Genomic DNA, 23,875 nt, shown 5'->3' on the forward strand with positions numbered 1-23,875 from the left:
AAAGGACGACAGGCTGGGCCAAGCCCTTCATAACTGAAGGAAATGCTTAACATGAGTTAGGGGTTAATAAAAATAAAAATATAATTTCTCCCTATCCAACTACATGGATTCCTTGATTTCTCAGTTTGTAAGGACCCCTGCTTAAGACCCCTACTCCTAAGAAATCTGGCAGGATCAGTCAAACACCTTTAGGTCTTGAACCCTAGAAAGCCTACTGCTTCGTCCTAGGTGCCCAGTAACTTTTGGCTAGAGAAAGTTACATTGCTTTTCCTTATTCTGTCCCATCCTCATTGCTCTAAAAGATTTTCTTGCTCTGTCGTCACTATTGGGGCCAATGAGATATCTGAATAGCTTCATGACCTCTTGTCCTACTTTGCACATCTGTATTATTGTGCTCAAATAATTTTAATAACCACTGCAAAAGTGAAAACCTTGTGGCATTTTCCCATCTCAATCACCCACATTAGTACAACTTAGTTTCATTCGGAAGCTGTGAGTCTGTAAGAAACTCCTCTCCCCCATACCCTCTGCCCACTAATAAATCTCAGCAGTGACCTATTATTTCCATACCTAGGAAAGAAAACGGGGGCTCAGAAAAATGACATAAGTTGCCCAAGAACCCACAATAATGAAATTTCTAGAGAAGTCATTTTAAAGATTTTTATTATTTTTTATTGTGGTATAATTGACATATTATATTAGTTTCAGGTATACAACATGATTTAATATTTATATATATTGCAAAATGATCACCACATAATTCTAGTTAACATCCATCACCATACATAGTTATAATTTTTTTCTTCTGATGAGAACTTTTAAGATCTACTCTCTTAGCAACTTTCAAAAATGCAATACAGTACATTATTAACTATAGTTGCCATGCTGTATATTACATACCCAGGACTTATTTTATAACTGGAAGTGTGTACCTTTTGACCCCCTTCACCCATTTCATCTACCTCCACCCACCCCCTGCCTCTGACAACCACCAATATATTCTCTGTATCTATGAGCTTGGGGTTTTCTTTAATTTTTAAATACCACCTATAAATGATATCATACAGTATTTGTCTTTTTTTTAACATCTTTATTGGAGTATAATTGCTTTACAATGTTGTGTTAGTTTCTGCTGTATAACAAAGTAAATCAGCTATACATATAAATTTATCCCCATTTCTCCTCCCTCTTGCGTCTCCTTCCCACCCTCCCTAACCCACCCCTCTATGTGGTCACAAATCACGGAGCTGATCTCCCTGTGCCATGCGGCTGCTTCCAACTAGCTATCTATTTTACATTTGGTACTGTATATATGTCCATGCCACTCTCTCACTTCGTCCCAACTTACCCTTCCCCCTCTCCATGTCCTCAAGTCCATTCTCTACATCTGCGTCTTTATTCCTGTCCTGTCCCTAGGTTCTTCAGAACCACTTTATTTTTTTAAGATTCCATATATATGCGTCAGCATACGGTATTTGTTTTTCTCTTTCTGACTTACTTCACTCTGTAGGACAGTTTCTAGGTCCATCCACCTCACTGCAAATAACTCAATGCTGTTTCTTTTTATGGCAGAGTAATATTCCATTGTATATATGTACCATATCTTCTTTATCCATTCATCTGTTGATGGACACTTAGGTTGCTTCCACATCCTGGCTATTGTAAACAGTGCTGCAATGAACATTGTGGTACATGTCTCTGTTTGAATTATGGTTTTCTCAGGGTATATGCCCAGTACTGGGATTGCTGGGTCATATGGTAGTCCTGTTTTTAGTTTTTTAAGGAACCTCCATACTGTTCTCCATAGTGGCTGTATCAGTCTACATTCCCACCAACAGTACAAGAGGGTTCCCCTTTCTCCACACCCTCTCCAGCATATACTGTTTGTAGATTTTTTGATGATGGCCATTCTGACTGGTGTGAGATGATATCTCATTGTACTTTTGATTTGCATTTCTCTAATGATTAGTGATGTTGATCATCCTTTCATGTGTTTGTTGACAATCTGTATATCTTCTCTGGAGAAACATCTATTTGGGATTTCTGCCCATTTTTGGATTCGGTTGTTTGTTTTATTAATACTGAGCTGCATGAGCTGCTTGTATATTTTGGAGATTAATCCTTTGTCAGTTGCTTCATTTGCAAATATTTTCTCCCATTCTGAGGGTTGTTCTTTTTGTCTTGTTTAGTTTTCTTTGTTGTGCAAAAGCTTTTAAGTTTCATTACATTCCATTTGTTTCCTTTTTGTTTTTATTACCATTTCTCTAGGAGGTTGGCCAAAAAGGATCTTCCTGTGATTTATGTCACAGAGTGTTCTAGCTATGTTTTCCTCTAAGAGTTTTATAGTGTCTGACCTTACATTTAGGTCTCTAATCCATTTTGAGTTTATTTTTCTGTATGGTCTTAGGGAGTGTTCTAATTTCATTCTTTTACATGTAGCTGTCCAGTGTTCCCAGCACCACTTATTGAAGAGGCTGTCTTTTCTCCATTGTATATTCTTCTCTCATTTATCAAAGATAAGGTAACCATATGAGCATGGGTTTATCTCTGGGCATTATATCCTGTTTCATTGATCTATATTTCTGTTTTTGTACCGGTACCATATACTGTCTTCATTACTGCAGCTTTGTAATATAGTCTGAAGTCTGGGATTCTGATTCCTCCAGCTCTATTTTTCTTTCTCAAGATTGCTTTGGCTATTTGGGGTCTTTTGTGTTTCCATACAAATTGTGAAATCTTTTGTTCTAGTTCTGTGAAAAATGCCATTGGTAGTTTGATAGGGATTGCACTGAACCTATAGATTGCTTTGGGTAGTATAGTCATTTTCACAATGTTGATTCTTCCAATCCAAGAACATGGTATATCTCTCCATCTGTTTATATCATCTTTAATTTCTTTCATCAGTGTCTTACAGTTTTCTGCAGACAGGTCTTTTGTCTCCTTAGGTAGGTTTATTCCTAGGTAATTTATTCTTTTTGTTGCAATGGTAAATGGGAGTGTTTCCTTAATTTCTCTTTCAGATTTGTCATCATTAGTGCATAGGAATGAAAGAGATTTGTGTGCATTAATTTTGTATCCTGCTACATTACTAAATTTATTGATTAGCTCTAGTAGTTTTCTGGTAGCATTTTTAGGATTCTATATGTATAGTATCATGTCATCTGCAAACAGTGACAGCTTTACTTCTTCTTTTCTGATTTGGATTCCTTTTATTTCTTTTTCTTCTCTGACTCCTGTGGCTAAACTTCCAAAACTATGTTGAGTAAGAGTGGTGAGAGTGGGCAACCTTGACTTGTTCCTGATCTTAGTGGAAATGGTTTCAGTTTTTCACTACTGAGAACGATGGTAGCTATGGGCTTGTCATACATGGCCTGTATTATGTTGAGGTAAGTTCCCTCTATGCTTACTTTCTGGAGGGTTTTTATAATAAATGGGTGTTGAATTTTGTCAAAAGCTTTTTTTGTGTCTATTGAAATGATCATATGGATTTTATCCTTCAGTTTGTTAATATGGTGCATCACGCTGATTGCTTTGCGTATATTGAAGAATTCTTACATTCCTAGGATAAACCCCACTTGATCGTGGTGTATGATCCCTTTAATGTGCTGCCGAATTCTGTTTGTTGAGGATTTTTGCATCTATGTTCATCAGGGATACTGGCCTGTAGTTTTCTTTTTCTGTGACATCTTTGTCTGGTTTTGGTATCAGGGTGATGTTGGGTTCGCAGAATGAGTTTGGGAGTGTTCCTCCCTCTGCTACATTTTGGAAGAGTTTGAGAAGGATATGTGTTAGCTCTTCTCTCAATGTTTGATAGAATTCACCTGTGAAGCCATCTGGTCCTGGACTCTTGTTTGTTGGATAATTTTTTTTTTTGCGGTACGTGGGCCTCTCACTGCTGTGGCTTCTCCATTTGCGGAGCACAGGCTCCGGACGCACAGGCCCAGTGGCCAGGGCTCACGGGCCCAGCCGCTCCACAGCATGTGGGATCCTCCCAGACCGGGGCACGAACCCATGTCCCCTGCATCTGCAGGCAGACTCTCAACCACTGCACCACCAGGGAAGCCCTGTTGGATGATTTTTAATCACAGCTTCAATTTCAGTGCTTGTGACTGGTCTGTTTATATTCTCTATTTCTTCCTGGTTCAGTCTTGGAATGTTGTGCTTTTCCAAGAATTTGTCCATTTCTTCCATGTTGTCCATTTTTATTGGCATATAGTTGCTTATAGTAATCTCTCATGATCCTTTGTATTTCTACAGTGTCAGTTGTTATTTCTCCTTTTCCATTTCTAATTCTATTGATTTGAGCCTTCTCCCTTTTTTTCTTTAGGAGTCTGGCCAATGGTTTAATCAATTATTCTTATCGTCTCAAAGAACCAGGTTTTAGTTTTATTGATCTTTGCTATCATTTCCTTCATTTCTTTTTCATTTATTTCAGACCTGATCTTTATGATTTCTTTCCTTCTACTAACTTTGGGGGTTTTTTGTTGTTCTTTCTCTAATTGCTTTAGGTGTAAGGTTAGGTTGTTTATTTGAGGTTTTTCTTGTTTCTTGAGATAGGACTGTATTGCTATAAACTTCCCTCTTAGAACTGCTTTTGCTGCATCCCATAGGTTTTGGGTCATGGTGTTTTCATTGTCATTTGTTTCTAGGTATTTTTTGATTTCCTCTTTGATTTCTTCAGTGATCTCTTGGTTATTTAGTAGTGTATTGTTTAGCCTCCATGTGTTTGCATGTTTTACAGTTTTTTTCCTGTAATTGATATGTAGTCTCATAGCATTGTGGTCAGAAAAGATACTTGATATGATTTCAATTTTTTTAAATTTACCAAGGCTTGATTTGTGACCCAAGATATGATCTATCCTGGAGAATGTTCCATGAGCACTTGAGAAGAAAGTGTATTCTGTTGTTTTTGGATGGAATGTCCTATAAATATCAACTAAGTCCATCTTGTGTAATGTGTCATTTAAAGCTTGTGTTTCCTTATTTATTTTCATTTTGGATGATCTGTCCATTGGTGAAAGTGGGGTGTTAAAGTCCCCTACTATGACTGTGTTACTCTCGATTTCCCATTTTATGGCTGTTAGCATTTGCCTTATGTATTGAGGCGCTCCTATGTTGGGTGCATAAATATTTATAATTGTTATATCTTCTTCTTGGATTGCTCCCTTGATCATTATGTAGTGTCCTTCTTTGTCTCTTGTAATAGTCTTTATTTTAAATTCTATTTTGTCTGATATGAGAACTGCTACTCCAGCTTTCTTTTGATTTCCATTTGCATGGAATATCTTTTTCCATCCCCTCACTTTCAGTCTGTATGTGTCCCTAGGTCTGAAGTGGGTCTCTTGTAGACAGCATGTATATGGGTCTTGTTTTTGTACCCATTCAGCCAGTCTATATCTTTTGGTTGGTGCATTTAATCCTTTTACATTTAAGGTAATTGTCAATATGTATGTTCCTATTACCATTTTCTTAATTGTTTTGGGTTTGTTTTTGTAGGTCTTTTCCTTCTCTTGTGTTTCCTGCCTAGAGAAGTTCCTTTAGCATTTGTTGTACAGCTGGTTTGGTGGTGCTGAACTCTCTTAGCTTTTGCTTGTCGGTAAAGGTTTTAATTTCTCTGTCAAATATGAATGAGATCCTTGCTGGGAAGAGTAATCTTGGTTGTAGGTTTTCCCCTTTCATCACGTTAAATATGTGCTGCCACCTCCTTCTGACTTGCAGAGTTTCTGCTAAAAGATCAACTGCTAACCTTATGGGGATTCCCTTGTATGTTATTTGCTGCTTTTCTCTTGCTGCTTTTAATATTTTTCCTTCATATTTTATTTTTGATAGTTTGATTAATATATGTCTTGGTGTGTTTCTCCTTGGATTTATCCTGTATGGGACTCTCTCTGCTTCCTGGACTTGATTGACTATTTCCTTTCCTTTATAGTTTTCAACTATAATCTCTTTAAATATTTTCGCATTCCCTTTCTTTTTCTCTTCTTCTTCTGGGACCCCTATAATTCAAATGTTGGTGCATTTAGTGTTGTCCCAGAGGTCTCTGAGTCTGTCCTCAATTCTTTTCATTCTTTTTTCTTTATTCTGCTCTGCAGTAGTTATTTCCACTATTTTATCTTCCAGGTCACTTATCCATTCTTCTGCCTCAGTTATTCTGCTGATTCCTTCTAGAGAATTTTTAATTTCATTTATTGTGTTGTTCATCATTGTTTGTTTGCTCTTTAGTTCTAATTCCTTGTTAAACGTTTCTTGTATTTTCTCCAATCTATTTCCAAGATTTTGGATCATCTTTACTAGCATTACTCTGAATTCTTTTTCAGGTAGGCTGCCTATTTCCTCTTCATTTGTCTGATCTGGTGGGTTTTTACTTTGCTCCTTCATCTGCTGGGTATTTCTCTGTCTTCTCATTTTGCTTATCTTACTGTGCTTGGGGTCTCCTTTTGCAGGCTGTAAGTTCATAGTTCCCATTGTTTTTGGTGTCTGCCCCCAGTGGGTAAGGTTGGTTCAGTGGGTTGTGTAGGCTTCCTGCTGGAGGGGACTGGTGCCTGTGTTTCAGTGGGTGGGGATGGATCTTTTCTTTCTGGTGGGCAGGACCACGTCCGGTGGTGTGTTTTGGGGTGTCTGTGAACTGATTATGATTTTAGGCAGTCTCTCTGCTAACGGGTGGGGTTGTGTTCCTGTCTTGCTAGTTGTTTGGCACAGGATGTCCAGCACTGTAGCTTGCTGGTTGTTGAGTGGAGCTGGGTCTTAGCATTGAGATGGAGATCTCTGTAAGAGCTCTCACCATTTGATTTTACATGGGGCTGGGAGGTTTCTGGTGGTCCAATGTCCTGAATTCGGCTCTCCCACCTCAGAGGTTCAGGCCTGACACCTGGCTGGAGCACCAAGACCCTGTCAGCCACTCAGCTCAGAAGAAAAGGGAGGAAAAAGAAAGACAGAAAGAAAGAAAATAATAAAATAAAAGATAAATTATTAAAAATAAAAAAGTAGTTAAAAAAGGAAAGAAAGAAGAGAACAACCAAACTAAAAAACAAATCCACCAATGATAACAAGCGCTAAAAACTATCCCAAAAAATGGAAAGACTGAACCCTAGGACAAATGGTAAAAGCAAAGCCATACAGACAAAATCACACAGAGAAGCATACACATACACACTCACAAAAACAGAAAAAGAAAATTATATATATTTTTTAAAAAAATGGAATTCCAAGAGCAACGAAATCAATAAACAAATTTACCAGTGATACTAAGCTCTAAATACTAAACTAAAATAAACATAAAACCAGAAACAAATTAGATGCAGAAAGCAAACCCCAAGTCTACAGTTGCTCCCAAAGTCCACTGCCCCAATTTTGGGATGATTCATTGTCTATTCAGGTATTCCACAGATGCAGGGTAAATCAGGTTGACTGTGGAGATTTAATCCGCTGCTCCTGAGGCTGCTGGGAGAGATTTCCCTTTCTCTTCTTTGTTTGCACAGCTCCTGGGGTTCAGCTTTGGATTTGGCCCCGACTCTGCGTGTAGGTCGCCTGAGGGCGTCTGTTCCCCACCCAGACAGGATGGGGTTAAAGAAGCAGCTGATTCGGGGGCTCTGGCTCACTCAGGCCGGAGGGAAGGAGGGGTACAGAATGCAGGGTGAGCCTGCAGCAGCAGAGGCCAGCATGACGTTTTCACAGCCTGAGGCACGATGTGTGTTCTCCCAGGGAAGCTGTCCATGGATCACGGGACCCTGGCAGTGGCAGGCTGCAGAGGCTCCCGGGAGGGGAGGTGTGGAGAGTGACCTGTGCTTGCACACAGGCTTCTTGGTGGCTGCAGCAGCAGCCTTAGCATTTCATGTCCGTCTCCGGTATCCGCACTGATAGCCACAGCTGGTGCCCATCTCTGGAGCTCGTTTAGGCAGTGCTCTGGATCCCCTCTCCTCATGCACCCCAAAACAATGGTCTCTTGCCTCTTAGGCAGGTCTAGACATTTTCCCAGATTCACTCCCCAATAGCTGTGGTGCACTAGCCCCCTTCAGGCTGTGTTCACGCAGCCAACCCCAGTCCTCTCCCTGGGATATGACCTCTGAAGCCGGAGCCTCGTCTCCCAGCCCACACCCATCCCGGCGGGTGAGCAGACAAGCCTCTCAGGCTGGTGAGTGCTGGTCGGAACCGATCCTCTGTGTGGGAATCTCTCTGCTTAACCCTCTGCACCCCTGTTGCTGTGCTCTTCTCCATGGCTCCAAAGCTTCCCCCCAACCCACCCCCCGTCTCCGCCAGTGAAGGGGCTTCCAAGTGTGTGGCAACTTTTCCTCCTTCACAGCTCCCTCCCAGAGGGGCAGGTCCTGTCTCTATTCTTCTGTCTCTGGTTTTCCTTTTTTCTTTTGCCCTGCCCAGGTACGTGGGGAGTTTCCTGCCTTTTGGGAGGTCTGAGGTCTTCTGCCAGCGTTCAGTAGGTGTTCTGTAGGAGTTGTTCCACATGTAGATGTATTTCTGATGTATTTGTGCGAAGGAAGGTGATCTCCACATCTTACTCCTCCGCCATCTTGAAGGTCCCTCCAGTATTTGTTTTTCTCTGTCTGACTTATTTCACTTACCATAATGGCCCCAAGGTCCATCTATATTGTCACAAATGGCAAGATGTCACTCTTTTTTTGTGTGAATAATATTCCATTGTATACACACACACACACACACACACACACACACACACACGGACTTCCCTGGTGGTGCAGTGGTTAAGAATCTGCTTGCCAATGAGGGGGACACAGGTTCAAGCCCTGGTCCGGGAAGATCCTACCTGTTGCAGAGCAACTAAGCCCATGTGCCACAACTACTGAGCCTGCACTCTAGAGCCCACGAGCCACAACTACTGAGCCTGCGTGCCACAACTACTGAAGCCCGCATGCCTAGAGCCCATGCTCTGCAACAAGAGAAGCCAATGCAATGAGAAGCCCACGTACCACAACGAAGAGTAGCCCCCGCTCGCTGCAACTAGAGAAAGCCCACACTCAGCAACAAAGACCTAATGCAGCCAAAAATAAAGAAATAATTTTTTTTTAAAAATAATATATATATATATTCATTTATATGTGTATATGTATATATATATACATATTTGAAACATTTTCTTTATCCATTCATCTATTGATAGGACACTTAGATTTTAAAGAAATTTTGTGCCAATCAGCCAGTGTGTTAGCATTAGGAGTACCTGATAAGGCAAATATCTGGCCTTAGTTTTTAGATAGTTTCATTCCTCTCTGCCTTGCTTTATAATGGACATATTTAGAAATTACATGGCTAAAAATATTACTATATAATATGAGTAAAATCAGCTAAACAAATAATTGAAACAGTAAAACTGAACAGTAATACAAACCTGGAGTTGAACCAACTATAACTACCTATTTTGAGAAAATTCTCTTCCTTCCGTGAGATAATTTCCAATCTCTTTAATGTGAACACATAATTCAAAATATTTTGATCAAATAAAAGATAATAAATGTATGTTCTGGTAAGAGAAATGTGATAACTATAAATATATGTGAAAGAATATATTTAATGGATGAATGATTATCATGATACTAATATTCTCAAGTAAAATGTACATTTGGTTTATAAAATAAGTTTTGGAGATTATGAACAATTAGCACCCATTTAACAAATACTACTTTATATTCAGTATGTAATAGGACAACATAAATAAAAGCAATTACTACTTCAATTATCACTTTAAAATTACCATTGCCCTTAAAAATACAAATAAAACAGTCATAGATTGATCGCTTGTTATTTTAATCATAAACCACTGTTCCTTAGAGAACCTGAAAAAAATCACTTTACCGAACGTTTATTCAACACACAGCTACTGAGGGCCTACTACGTGCCAATAAGCAACTTGACAGGTACAGGGACAAAGCATGGTCACTACTTTCAGCTCTCACGAAGCTTAAGGACTAAAGAAGCACAGGTAAGCGTGAAATAAATGTTTTAGCTCTAAAATATCTGTAACAGCAACATGTTATGGGAGAGGAAAGAAAGGAGTAATCATTTTCACCTAGCAAGGCTTTAAAAGGTTTCCTGACAGAACAGCGTCGGGATTTTAGCAAAAAGGGAAGGAAAATACACTGTTTATGCTTAACTGTCAATAAATGTCAACTATTACAGTGCACAGACACTTCTCAAATTCTATTTCATTTAATTATCTCAACAACCCTTTGGGACCAGCATTTCACAATGAGAAACCAAAGATGTACAGGATAAATAACTCGCCCAAGGTCACATATGTTGTAAATGGAAGGGCCAAGAATGAGTCCAGGTCTCTGTAACTCAATATTCTTTCCACTACATCTGGCTGCCTAAGCTGAGCTTTAAGAATGAGTAAGACTTAAATAACGAAAAAGAAGAAAACAGAGAAGAAAGACGACAGAAGAGACATAAACATATAATTCATGAATTATCCTAGAGTAAAAAATAACTTCTGTCCTTGGAATATACACATATACATATGAAATACAGATATTTATATATACACACACACATACTAATAAAAGATATAATGATACAATTGAAAAACAAACTAAGATAATTCATGAATTACACTGATCAAAAATTCCATACTCAAATCTAATTGTTTAAGAGACTGTTCTATGACTGAGACCATAAGGAAACTACATTAAGATTTCCAAAATGCCTAATTTACAAATCCCTTAGTCACCAAACGCATTCATCAATTAACACTTTTGAGCAAATATAATTCATTAATTAAAATAAAATTAAGGCAACATACCAATAAATACAATACTTCATTAAATTTCTACTTTAACACTCCTATACAATTCCACTGTATTTAAAAAAACCATCTGTTCTATTAATGTCCTTTTTAAGCACAAGAATGTTACAGTGATAAATGTTAAAACAAGTAGTTTCTAATATGAAATGAATCTAAAATAATCAAACTCTACTTTTAACATTATTTGAGAAGAAAATAAATTCTACCTCTGCATTGTGCTTAGTTGTTATTTCTAATTTTTCTTTCTTAGCCCGATGGAGTTTCTTTCTGAGATCAGCAGTAATATCCAAGTCTGTTTCATTTTTAACCATTTGTTTTATATCAGACGAGGCATTCTTCAACCTATAAAATGAGATCAAAATAAAATATAATTACTATTAAGTAAATTTCCAGCATTTCCCTATTTCTGATAACTTATTTTTCAAAAATAACAGGGAACATGTTACGGTCCTTACCCTAAAGAAACTTACATTCCAGTAAAAGATATTGATTGCAAAAGCTAGATAGAATTGCAAAGCAGTATATGACTAGAAACAAACCACTGTCCACTGGGAAACCACCATATTGTTTAAGATAGGCAATAAAGGTTATCTGATCCTATCACAAGCTGGCAAGTTTTGGAGAAGACTGAGTTCTTTCCTTTTAACCTTTTTAAATAATATATTTTACTTATTGCAAATATAACACATATTACAAAAAGAGAAAGTATAAGAGAATACACACTCATGCTTTTAAATGGCAGAGTAAAGTTCTACTCTCTCCCCAAAAATAAAATTAAAATTTTAACTAATCTAACAGCAAAGAGAATTTAGAGATATAAACTCACAAGGAGTATTAGTACCAGAGATGAGACAATAGCAATAAAATACTGGAAGTTGGAACACAGGTGGATAAGTGGTAAGTGATTTATATAAGAGAGCTGAATTCAAAGCCAACAGTAAGAAAAGCAACCTGATTTACACCAGAGTCCCAAAAAGCTCAGTTCACTGGCAACACCTTTTAAAATGGGGGTAAAAGCAGAGCAGAAAACAGGAGAATTGGTTGAAAGTCTGCCAAAGAAATAATAAGATCCTCAGATCCTCTACCCTATACACCACACAACTGGGTATTGATTTCTTCCCCACTCTGGCAGAACACTAGGGGTTTATCCCCAGGAGAGGATAAAACAGAATGTCTCTGGATTGGAGACATCAGATACAAATCGGGTAAGTGTTCCATACCAAAAGCAAGAGACTCAAGTAAAAAGTTGTATAATAAATTATATCCCTGGTCTTCTAATACTTATTGTCTAACAGAACAATGTCAGCCAAAGCAGAGACTAGAAGGATCTTCCCTGGAGAATCTAACCAACAAGGTGAAAAAGACCTAAAGATGCCAATGTTACGGGTTCTCCAGCAAAACAGCTTAACCAGATCACCCTACACAGAATGTCTCATACACTGAGCTTCCAATCATCTTTTTAGGCCTCTACTTTTAAATATGAACAGAGAGCCAAGGATCACCAGAAGTTAAACAACATCTGATAAGAAAGACAGAGACTACAAGGGGCAGGGAAGAAGTCAAAGATGATGCAGGGAAAAGATAACTTTAAAAAAAGATTAAGAAAAAACCCTTAACATTAAAATCCTCAGAAAAATAGGAGAGGATAAAAAAATCCATAAAACAAAATCTGGATGTAATTAAAAATGAAATATTCATAGAACAAAAAAAGAGCTCTTGGAAATCAAAAACACAAACTAAGAAATGAAAAACTAAATAAATAAATTTAAAACAAAAATCTTCCAGATGCCTAAAAAAATTACAAGAGAAAATAATTTCCAATTTAGAATTTTATGCTCAACAAGTACCATTCAAAGACAAGAGTATGGGGAAGGGAAGATGAAACATGCACGCTTTCATAACTATGATCAGAGTGTAAACTGGCAGAAAAGTTTTTAGAAGTTTGGTAATAAATGTCTAAAACTTTCAAAAAAAAAAGACAAGAGTATGAGAAAGACTATTTCGGATCTACAAGACATCAAAACATTTATAAGGGGCTACTGGAAGACTTGTTTCACCAAAATAAGGACCCACACTGAGAAAGAGAAAGAAATGGGATCCCAGAAGTAGGGTATTCAAGATAAGAAAACAGCAAAGGGATGTCTAAGATAGTGATGAAAGGAAGCACCCAGTGAAATTTGTGCAGCAAATCACTTAAAGGGTAATCTGTTCCAACTGTACTGGCCAATGCCTCCAGGAGTAATTTCTTTAAGATGAAAAGAGAAAATAAAAGAATACATCAACTATGTGAACATATTGAGAGATTTATAAAACTTGGTGGGAGTATGAAGTTGAATTCATAAGTTCATGGAAATTAAACCAAGTAAACAACAAATGAGACAACTATTAATTAAATCCAAGAAAAACAAAATGTATACGAGAAAAAAATTGTCACTGAATACTACTACATAACTCAACTAGGAAGTTTTGATAATTATACGATAATGTAAACATTGATTAATCTAACCAAGATTATATATCACTAAATGAAGAGAGAATAGAAAAGGGAGGCAAGTATGAATGAAAACTAAATTATGAACTTCTATAGTGGAAAGTCAGTAGATAATGGCTAAACATGAAAAATAAAGTAGCAATATAAAAAAAATTTTTGAAGAGGTATGGATTTTAAAAAAACATCTCAGAGAGTTGAAAATGATTCTTTCTAGGGATAAAGAAAGTTATTTGTCTCAAGGTAATAAGCACTGCTATTTTTCCTAACAGCAGTAAGTAAGCCTTTTAGAACAATTAGTCTTTAAATAACATGCATATGTAATTTTTTTTAAATAAGACTAAAATAAAACAACAGAGAATCAATGAAACCAAAATTTGATTCTTTAAATAGATGAATAAACTTGATAAACCTTTGGTTAGCTAGACAAAGAAAAAAGAGAAGAAACTCAAAGTATAAACAAAGAATAAAAAAGGGAATGGCACTACCAACGTAGAAGGATTATAATGAATACTATGAACAACTTTATGCTAACAAATCAGGACAAATTCCTAAAAAGACAGTAATTACTAAAACTAACTCAAAAAGAAAGAGAAAATCTGAACAGACCTATAACAGACAACAACTTTGAATTAATAATTTTAAAAATCTAATCATAGAGAAAGTCCAAGTCCAGATTCTACCAAACTTTAAGGAAGAAATAATACCAATCCTCACATTAGAGGAGGAGGAAACATTTCTCCAAATCATTCTGAGTCCAGCATTACCTAATACCAAAATATGGCAGACATCTCAAGAAAGGAAGAGTACAGACCAATATCTTTCATGAATAGAGATACAAAAAATCCTCAACAAAACATTAGCAAACCAAATCCAGCAACATCTTGAAAGAATTAAATTACAACATGATTAATTGGGATTTATCCCCAAAATAGAAAATTGGTATAATGTCTGAAACTCAAGTGATGTAATATACCATTTTACTAAAACAAAGGATGAAAACTATATGATCATCTCAACAGATACAGAAAATGTATTTGACAAAATCCAACACCCATTCACGATATAAAAAAATAAAAAAAAACTCTCAACAGACTAGGAATACAAGGAAATTTCATCAATCTGATAAAGGGCCTCTATGAAAAACTGCAAAAAGTAGCATCAAGCTTAATGTTGAAACACTGAAAGCTTCCCCTAAGACTGGGAACAAAACAAAGATGTCTGCTAGTAATACTTCTATTCAAGACTGTATTGGAGGTTCTAGACAGTGCAATCAGGAAAAAAAAAAAAAGGAAAAGAAATAAAAGGCACATATACTGAAGGAAGAAGTAAAACTGTCTTTAATGGCAAAAAACATGATCCTGTAAGATTATCCTAAGGAATCCATTAAGAAGCAAAAAGACTAGAACTAAAAAACAATTTCAGCAAGGTCACAGAATATAAGATCAATATGCAAAAACCAATCACATTTCTAAACACTAGCAATAAATAATCCAAAACTGAAATTTAAAAAATAATTCCACTTATAATAGCATCAAGTAAATAAAATAGATTTAGGATTAAATTTAACAAAAAAAGGGAAAGACTTCTACACTGAAAAGCATAAATTATTGTTGAACTAAATTGAAGACCTAAGTAAATGAAATGACATTCCACATTCACATTCATGTATTTGAAGACTAGTATTTTAAGATGGCCACTTTCCCCAAATTGATCTACAGATTCAACATATTGCCTACCAAAATCCCAGCAGGCTTTTTTTTGCAGAAATTGACAAGCTGACCCTAAAAATTATATGGAAAAGCAAAGGACTCAGAAAAACCAAAATAATCTTTAAGAAAAACTAATGGGAGGACTTGCACCTTCTAAATTCAAAACTTACCATAAAGCTACAGTAATCAAAACAGTGTAGAATTTGAATTAAGAATAAACATGTAGATCAGTGTACCAGAATTGAGACCACAGAAATAAAGTCATATATATACAGTCAATTAATTTTCAACAAAGGTGTCAAGACAATTCAATGGGGGAAAAGACAGTCTTATCAACACATGGTGCTAAAACAACTGATCTCCACAGGCAAAAAGATAAATTTAGACCCTTACCTCACACCATATACTACAAAGTAACTTAAAATGGAGCCTGGACCTAAATGTAAGAACTAAAATTATAAAAATTCTAGAAAAAAACTTAGGAGAAAAATCTTCATGACCTTAAGCTGGGCAAAATTTCTTAGATACGAAACCAAAAGCACAATCCATAAAGAAAAAGAATTGAACTTCATAAAAATTAATAACTTTTACACTTCAAAAAGCATTATTAAGAAAATGAAGTCAAGCCAACAAATGGGAAAAGATATTTGCAAATTATATATCTGATAAAGGATTTGTATCCAGAACACATAAGGAACTCTTTTTTTTAATAAATTTATTTTATTTTTTATTTTTGGCTGTGTTGGGTCTTCATTGCTGCACACAGGCTTTTCTCTAGTTGTGGCGAGCGGGCGCTACTCTTCGTTGCAGTGCACGGGCTTCTCATTGTGGTGACTTCTCTTGTTGCAGAGCATGGGCTCCAGGTGCATGGGCTTCAGTAGTTGTGGCAAACAGGCTTAGTTGCTTCGTGGCATGTGGGATCTTCCCGGACCAGGGCTTGAACCCGTGTCCCCTGCATTGGCAGGCGGATTCTTAACCACTGCGCCACCAGGGAAGCCCTTAGAATATATAAAGAACTCGTGAAGCTCGATAAGAAAAAGATGAATAACTCAATTTAAAATCAGGCAGAAGATCTGAATAGGCTTTTCACCAATGAAGATACACAAATGGGCAAAAAAAGCACATGCAAAGATGTTCAACATCATTGCTCACTAGGAAAACACAAAATAAAATCACAATGACATATTACTTTACTCTCACTGGAATGGCTATAATCAAAAAGTCAGAAAACAACAAGTGTTGGGGAGGATATGGAAATGTATAAAACCCTTATACACTGCTGGTGGAAATGTAAAATGCTTCAGTCACTTTAGAATACAATTTGGAAGTTTCTTAAAAATTTTAACGTAAATTTACTATATGATGAAGTAATGGTGCTCCTAAGAATCTACCCAAGAGAAATAAAATATGTCTACACAAAGACTTGCACACAAGTGTTTATAGCAGAGTTATTCATAATAGGCAAAATGTGGAAACAACCCAAATGTCCATCAACTGGTGAATGGTTAACTAAAATGTATATATCCATAAAATGGAATAATATTCAGAAATAAAAAGAAACAAAGTACTGACACATGTTACAATATAAATCTGAAGAACATGCCTACTGAAAAGAAGCCAGACACAAATGACCACATATTGTATGACCCCAGTTATATGAATTGTTCAAAAAAGGCAAATCTATAGAAACAGAAAGTACGTTCGTGGTAAACAGCAGAGTTTAAATAACTTCATCGGTCCAGATTCTAGAAGTCTGAAGAGTAATTTAACCATTAAAAATTATGACAGATGTATATTAATTTGGCAAGATGTTCCCCCCAAAATTGAAAAAGCAAGATACTAATGTAAAATATTATTCTAATTTTTGAAATATATATTTATATGTTCAAAAGAAAAGGTCTGGGCAAGTAAATACCAAAATACTGTTGGAGTTAACTCTAAGTGGTAGCATTATAAGCAGTTTCATCGTTTTATTCATTTGTATTTCTTAAATTATTCTAAAAACATATGCATTATCTGCATTAAAATATACATATCTATGTGTATATATACATATGCACATATATAAGACAAGATATCAGAGCAAAAAAGAACCTTAAAACACTCTCTTTAGCACTTTTTGAACCATCTTCCTCACCATAGTGGTGGAGAACCAGCTGATGAGACCTCACTCTTAACCCTTGACACATCTAAAAGAAAAAATTCTTTTTAAGATAAAATTTTAGTAAAGAAAAATATTAATATTTTACTCATTTATTCTCTGTCTTGCTCCAGAAAGGATTTCAGGTAGCTCCTAAAGACAGGTAGGAAACGTTTACATAGCAAATCCTATTTATAAAGCAAAGTACATGTTAGTCACAGTACTCACCCCACCCACACATCCTTGCTGAAAAGGTGCTCAAGATCAGTTCTTCTCAAACTAAACGTGAGCAAGGACTATCCCCACCCCACTCCCATTGCTTCTGTAAAATATATTTAAAAGGGATAATTAAAAAAGAAAATCTAAAAATAGATAAAATTCAACTCTAACTGTTTTATTATTAGATTCAACAAATAGAAAATTACTCTGTTACATGATTATAAGGTTCTAAACACTTGCTTTCAATTTCTGTACTTATTTCTTCGTAAACCACACTTTGAGTTGCACTCTCCGAAATGGCTCCATTTCACATTATGGACTCAGAGTTTTTATATTATTCACATGAGATATGAATAAACCAAAGGTAGGCACCTCACCCAAAGGCATATATGAATGGTACAAAAAAGATGAGCAACAGCAGTTCTTAGAATGTAAACTCCAAGAAAAGAAGCAGTTATGAACAGGAGCTAAAACTAACAGAACGCTTAAGTAGAGTGATGAATCAGAGTTGGGGCAATGAGGAAATAAGAGGAAACACAGCAACACAGATTGTGGCAAGCCAAGTAATAATGAATAAGCAGAAGAAAAGATTTAGAGAAGTGGAAAAGAATAAGCAAGTCTCTAGGGACTGGAGAAAGTACAGACACTGACTTTTGTACACTGAGTTAACAAAGGAGCATAAAGAGCCACACAGAGTCTCCAGACCCAGTTCTGGTTTCCATGAGGCATCATTCTTGCTCCTCCAGTCCCATGAAATTTCCACTTCCCTTACCATCCCATGAGAATTCTTACAATCAGCCTCTCCAACCACTTATTTCTCCCTGCTCCCTGCAACCAAAAGCATTCCTCAACTAGAAGAAGAGACTGGAGGCTTACCTTTGGATATCACCGGAGGCATTATTTGAAGTATTCAAACTCATGATGAGTCTTCCAACTCTTTCAAAATACCCCACTGTTGCTCAATGATATACTTCGTTATTAATGATTAAAACTGTCCAAGACGTCTGTGGCTTACAGGTTACATGGGCTGAAGTCTGTTAAAACAGTAAACAATATAACAGCAGTTATTTATATGAGTCCTGAGACTAGGGGTGATTTTTCTTTTGTTTTTTGACTTATCTGTATTTTTAAGATTATTCTTTAAAAAACATGTAAATACTTGTATTTTTAAAAGCCACAGTGTTTGGGGACTTCCCTGGTGGTCCAGTGGGTAAGACTCCGTGCTCCCAATGCAGGGGGCCCAGGTTCAATCCCTGGTCAGGGAACTAGATCCCGCATGCATAGCACAACTAAGAGTTCACATGCCACAACTAAGAGTCTGCATGCCACAACAAAAGGATTCCACGTGCCGCAATGAAGACCCCGCATGCCACAACTAAGACCCAACACAGCCTAAATAAATAAATAAACATTTTTTTTAAGTTATAAAAAATAAAATAAAAGCCACAGTGTTTTATTTCTTTTTAAATAAGATTAGAAACAAAAATGACAAAACATTAGAAATTCCTTCTTATAAGAATAAGCTAATACTATTAGATTATTTTAATTTCTCAAATAAAAAGTAATAAAATAGTGACTAATTGTTCTTAAACTGGAAGAGGAATAGCTAGTGCCTATCTCTAGGGCACAGAATTCAGTATGAAAGAAAATGCAGTCCAGGGATGTTTTGGGGTCCCAAAAGACTTTTTCATAAATGAAATATTTTTAATGCAATGTTACAATCAAAGAGGCCAAGGCACTCCCACATAAAAGATCTTACAGTAATTTTCAAAGGCCTTCTCCCAAGGGATTGAAGAGGAAAAAGGAAAGGAGAGAGCATTTGTCACTTACCCCGGCCTTCTCTCCAGAACACTCTTCTACCAGAGACACTCCAAACTCAACAACTCTAAGTTACTCAACAACTCTACAACTCTAAGTTACTCTAAGTTACTCAACAACTCTAAGTAACTCTAAGTAACTCTAAGTAACTCTAAGTAACTCTAAGTAACTCTTAGTAACTCTAAGTTAACTCTAAGTTACTAAGTAACTCTAAGTTACTCTAAGTTACTCTAAGTAACTCTAAGTAACTCTAAGTTACTCTAAGTAACTCTAAGTTACTCAACAACTCTAAGTTACTCAACAACTCTAAGTTACTACAGTGTGAAGGAATCTTTGGGTAAACATCTCGATAACTAACTAACTCCAAATAGACACAAATATGAAGATCTCACAAGGTCTCTTGGTATCCCCAGCAGAAGTCCAATATCCTAAGAAAGACCATGAGATTTGGTCTCAGAGAGATCTGAGCTAGGATTCCAATAAGCATCAAGTATGTGGTCATAGGCAAGCCACTTAAACTCTCTGAGCTTGTTTCCTCAACCATAAGGAGATAACTATATCAAGCTCATATATTTGATATTTAAGTAATATACACAGCACATATACAGTACACAGTCACTGTCAGTTTCTATTACTGTAACACAAACCCTCTGAGATCTCTGATAAAGGAAAGGAGTAGGTGACACTTGGGGTGATTTGGTCTGGTTAAAGATGTAATAAAAGAAGGCTTCCCTGGTGGCGCAGTGGTTGAGAGTCCGCCTGCCTATGCAGGGGACACGGGTTCGTGCCCCGGTCCGGGAAGATCCCACATGCCGCGGAGCGGCTGGGCCCATGAGCCATGGCCGCTGAGCCTGCGCGTCCAGAGCCTGTGCTCCACAATGGGAGAGGCCACAACAGTGAGAGGCCTGCGTACCGCAAAAAAAAAAAAAAAAAAAAAAAGATGTAATAGAAGAATTGTTTAGTGGGAATTCCCTAATGGTCCAGTGGTTAGGACTTGGAGCTCTCACTGCCAGGGGCCTGGGTTCAGTCCCTGGTGGGGAACTAAGATCTCACAAGTCATGTGGCGCAACCAAAAAAATAAAAATTAAAAGGCCAGGACACTGGCCTGAGAGGCCAGGACACTGAGTGATAAATGACCCACCAAGGCACACCATTACGGAAAAAAAAAGAATTGTTTAGTAAAATTGTAGGTATACAGGGATAGCTAGAAGATGCCCCCCCCCCAAAAAAAATCTAAACTGATCTGTCCCTGCTCGCAATAAACAACCCTGAGAGAGATCACTGAAAGAAAAGAGACTCAAATAAGCCAACTGAGATGTAGACTCAAACACAGTACTGGGAACTGACTAATGGCTCCTACAGCCAAACACTAAGGGATCTTCAAAACAGTCAGTGATTCACACAGCTGATGCAGAATAGTTTGACCTAGGACAAAGAAGACAGAACTTTTACCAAGATGGGGGGGGGGTGGAATCCCATTTCTCCAGGGACCTAAATACTAAGTTTGGGAATAGTGGTAGACAAACAAACACCACTATCATTAATCTATTGAGCACCTAGTAAAATGTCAAGCACTGTGTTTGGTATTTTATTTACACATAGAACCTATAGAACTCCAATCATTACAACACTGCAATGTAAAGATTATCCTTTTCAACAGAGAAAACTAAGAGATTAGAAGTAACTTGTCAAAAGACAAATAGTTACAGAACCAAAATTCCAACTCATTACTATCTATCTAACTCTAAAGCAGAAGCTCTTTCTACAAGGTCATTGTTGATACAGTTAAACTATAAATTACCTTACCTGAGGTTCATTATCCTCATTTCAATTACAGAAACTCATCTAATTCAGAAAGTCTTAAATGACTTGCCTAAGGCCAGTCAGGTACTAAGTAGGGGACACCAAGGACTCAATCAAGCTCTTCTGATACTGAGTCCCAAAATCTTTTCATCTTACCACCATGCCCCCAAAGCTCAGATTCCAGAGGAAGTGCCTTCAGAATGGAAGTTTAAGAGTTAGAAGGGACTCTTCCATACTTAAGAGTAATGTACAAGGCTCAAAAGTATATACAAAATGTTTCTATTTTTAAAGTGAAAAAGATGGGGCTTCCCTGGTGGCGCAGTGGTTGGGAGTCCGCCTGCCGATGCAGGGGACGCCCGTTCGTGACCCCGTCCGGGAGGATCCCACATGCCGCAGAGCGGCTGGGCCCGTGAGCCATGGCTGCTGGGCCTGCACATCCGGAGCCTGTGCTCCGCGACTGGAGAGGCCATGACAGTGAGAGGCCCGCATACCGCAAGAAAATAAAAATTAAAAAAATAAAGTGAAAAGGATGAAACACACACACATATGCATATGTGTCACAACAAGCACAAACAGAACCTCTATTTACCTCCCAGGGAAAGAATTTATACACTTAGGGCCTTAATAATGCCTGCGTTTTTTATTTTGTTTTGATCTTAGGCAGAGAAGTGTGGGAAGAGGTAGTTTACCAAATTTTAACATAGTTGTTTCAATAAAGCTAAATTGAAGGCAACCACCATTTTTCACTGTATTATTTTGCTATGTAACATCTTCAAATCTGAACGGTCTTCTAGAGAGAAAATGGTCTTCTATAGCTCAGGTGCAAGTTTCATTAACTTCCAGATCACTGAAACAGATACCGTAGTAGGCAGATGGTCCCCATGATCTCTGCCCCCTGGTGTTTCTCTCTTGTATAATACCCTCCCCTTTACTGCGGGCAGAACCTGTGACTTGCCTCTAACCAACAGAATATGGCAAAGGTGACAGGCTGCACTCCCATGATTATATTATGTTATATAAGACTCTATCCTAGCAGAGTGAAGTGACAGGCAACCTCTAGCTGATCGTGAAGAAGCACACTGTCACGCTGTGAACTGCCTACGGAGAGGGCCACATGGCAGGGAACTGCAGGCAGCTCCAACCCACAGGCAGTAAAAAGCCAGATCCCTCGGTCATATAGATGCCAACAGGAAATACATTCTGCCAACAACCTAAATGAACTAGGTAGCAGATTCTTTCCAGTCAAGCCTCCAGATGAGAACACAGCCAGCAGCACCTTGACAGCAACTTAGTGAAACTCTGAACAGAGGGCACATCTAAGCAGTGCCCAGATTCCTGACCTACAGAGACTGAGAAATAATAAATGAGGGCTGTTTGAAGCCACTAAGTTTTTGGTAACTTGTTACACAACAGAAGAAAACTAATATGTATAAGAAGCTTGAAAATGCTTTTACAGGGTTAAATAGAAAAAAAAAAGAGTGACATGTAAACTACAAAATGGGTTCTTACACCAGCCCTGCCTGTGTGTGTCTTTTATAAAGTCTCTTTGTTTTTCTATAGTTTAATTTCCTAATTAATTTACATAACAGAGTTTATAAAAATCCTATCTAAGGTAACTAGATAGAGAAACTAGAAAATCATGGGCAATATTTACAAAAAACAAATAATTACAAAATACAAATGAATAAGGGCAAACCACCAACAGCCACAAAACCTGCACAGAGTGGAGGTATGTACAGAGAAGCAAGCAGAGGAAAATAACAAGTATGCATCTGAAAGGACCCCCAAAGGGTCAACAGACAGTTAATGGGAAGAGCTGTAGTACAACCTGAGAGCAGGAGCTGAAACTGGCATATGAAACAGGCGTATGGTAAGAGAGTCCTGAAAGGGTTGGTACAGTCCAGCCTCACAGACCTTCATAACTGACTGTCAAGTTACTTCCTGGACAGGGGCCCACACTAATGAGAATCAGTAGAGGCTGGAATCAAAACTGAGCAGGGGCTGGGCTTCCCTGGTGGCGCAGTGGTTGAGAGTACGCCTGCCGATGCAAGGGTCACGGGTTCGTGCCCCGGTCCAGTAAGATCCCACATGCCGCGGAGTGGCTGGGCCCGTGAGCCATGGCCGCTGAGCCTGCGCGTCCGGAGCCTGTGCTCCGCAACGGGAGAGCCACAACAATGAGAGGCTCGCATACCGCAAAAAAAAAAAAAAAAAAACTGAGCAGGATAGGGGCAATGAAGACAAAGTAAAGACATGGCCCAGACCAAACTGTAGGAGGAAAGAGGACCAGGAAATCTCAGAACCAAGCCACCATAGTTTTTAACACTCACAACAAACAAAAGACAGGGTTCTGTGAAGTTAGAAAAGCTTTCCTGAACCTTGCTCAAAGTTCAGGTCAACTAACCTTTCATAAAAATAAGCAACAAAAGGGCTTCCCTGGTGGCGCAGTGGTTCAGAGTCCGCCTGCTGATGCAGGGGACACGGGTTCGTGCCCCGGTCCGGGAAGATTCCACATGCTGCGGAGCGGCTGGGCCTGGAAGCCATGGCCGCTGAGCCTGCGCGTCCAGAGCCTGTGCTCCACAACGGGAGAGGCCACAACAGTGAGAGGCCCGCGTACCGGAAAAAATAAATAAATAAATAAGCAACAGAAAAGTAGAGTGGTCAAATCCCATACAAACATAAGGAAATAGAGAGTAAGGAACAGAATGGACTCCTATAAATGAAAGAATGACAGAAAGACATGCCCACAAAACAGATGAAAATCATAACTTACTACTTCAAAATGAGCTACAAGACATTAACAAAATGGTATAAGGCATGAAAGAATAGGAATCAGAATTAGAGACTGAATAAGGCACTTAAATACTGAACTGACTTCTCTTAAATAAATAAATAAATATCAGATAAAATAAATTAAAATAAAATTT

General features: G+C 37.7%; 1 protein-coding gene across 8 annotated transcripts in view; it reads right to left on the reverse strand.

The window, feature by feature from the left end:
* The window catches only part of CCDC171 (coiled-coil domain containing 171), a 359,813-nt gene that overhangs the window by 331,197 nt on the left and 4,741 nt on the right, over nucleotides 1-23,875 (reverse strand). For 7 of the 8 annotated variants that reach the window (XM_049710683.1, XM_049710685.1, XM_049710687.1 and 4 more), the window contains 2 exons: nucleotides 18,207-18,364; nucleotides 10,978-11,113 (listed from right to left, as the gene is read on the reverse strand). In XM_049710683.1, the coding sequence (XP_049566640.1) occupies nucleotides 10,978-11,113; nucleotides 18,207-18,250 (180 nt within the window). In that variant the 5' untranslated portion in view covers nucleotides 18,251-18,364. Of the gene's footprint in view, nucleotides 1-10,977; nucleotides 11,114-18,206; nucleotides 18,365-19,160; nucleotides 19,214-19,445; nucleotides 19,577-23,875 lie in introns of all 8 variants that reach the window. The other variant, XM_049710681.1, reaches the window with a different exon arrangement.

Source organism: Orcinus orca, chromosome 6 (assembly GCF_937001465.1).
Source record: "Orcinus orca chromosome 6, mOrcOrc1.1, whole genome shotgun sequence".
Classification (NCBI taxonomy): Eukaryota; Metazoa; Chordata; class Mammalia; order Artiodactyla; family Delphinidae; genus Orcinus; species Orcinus orca.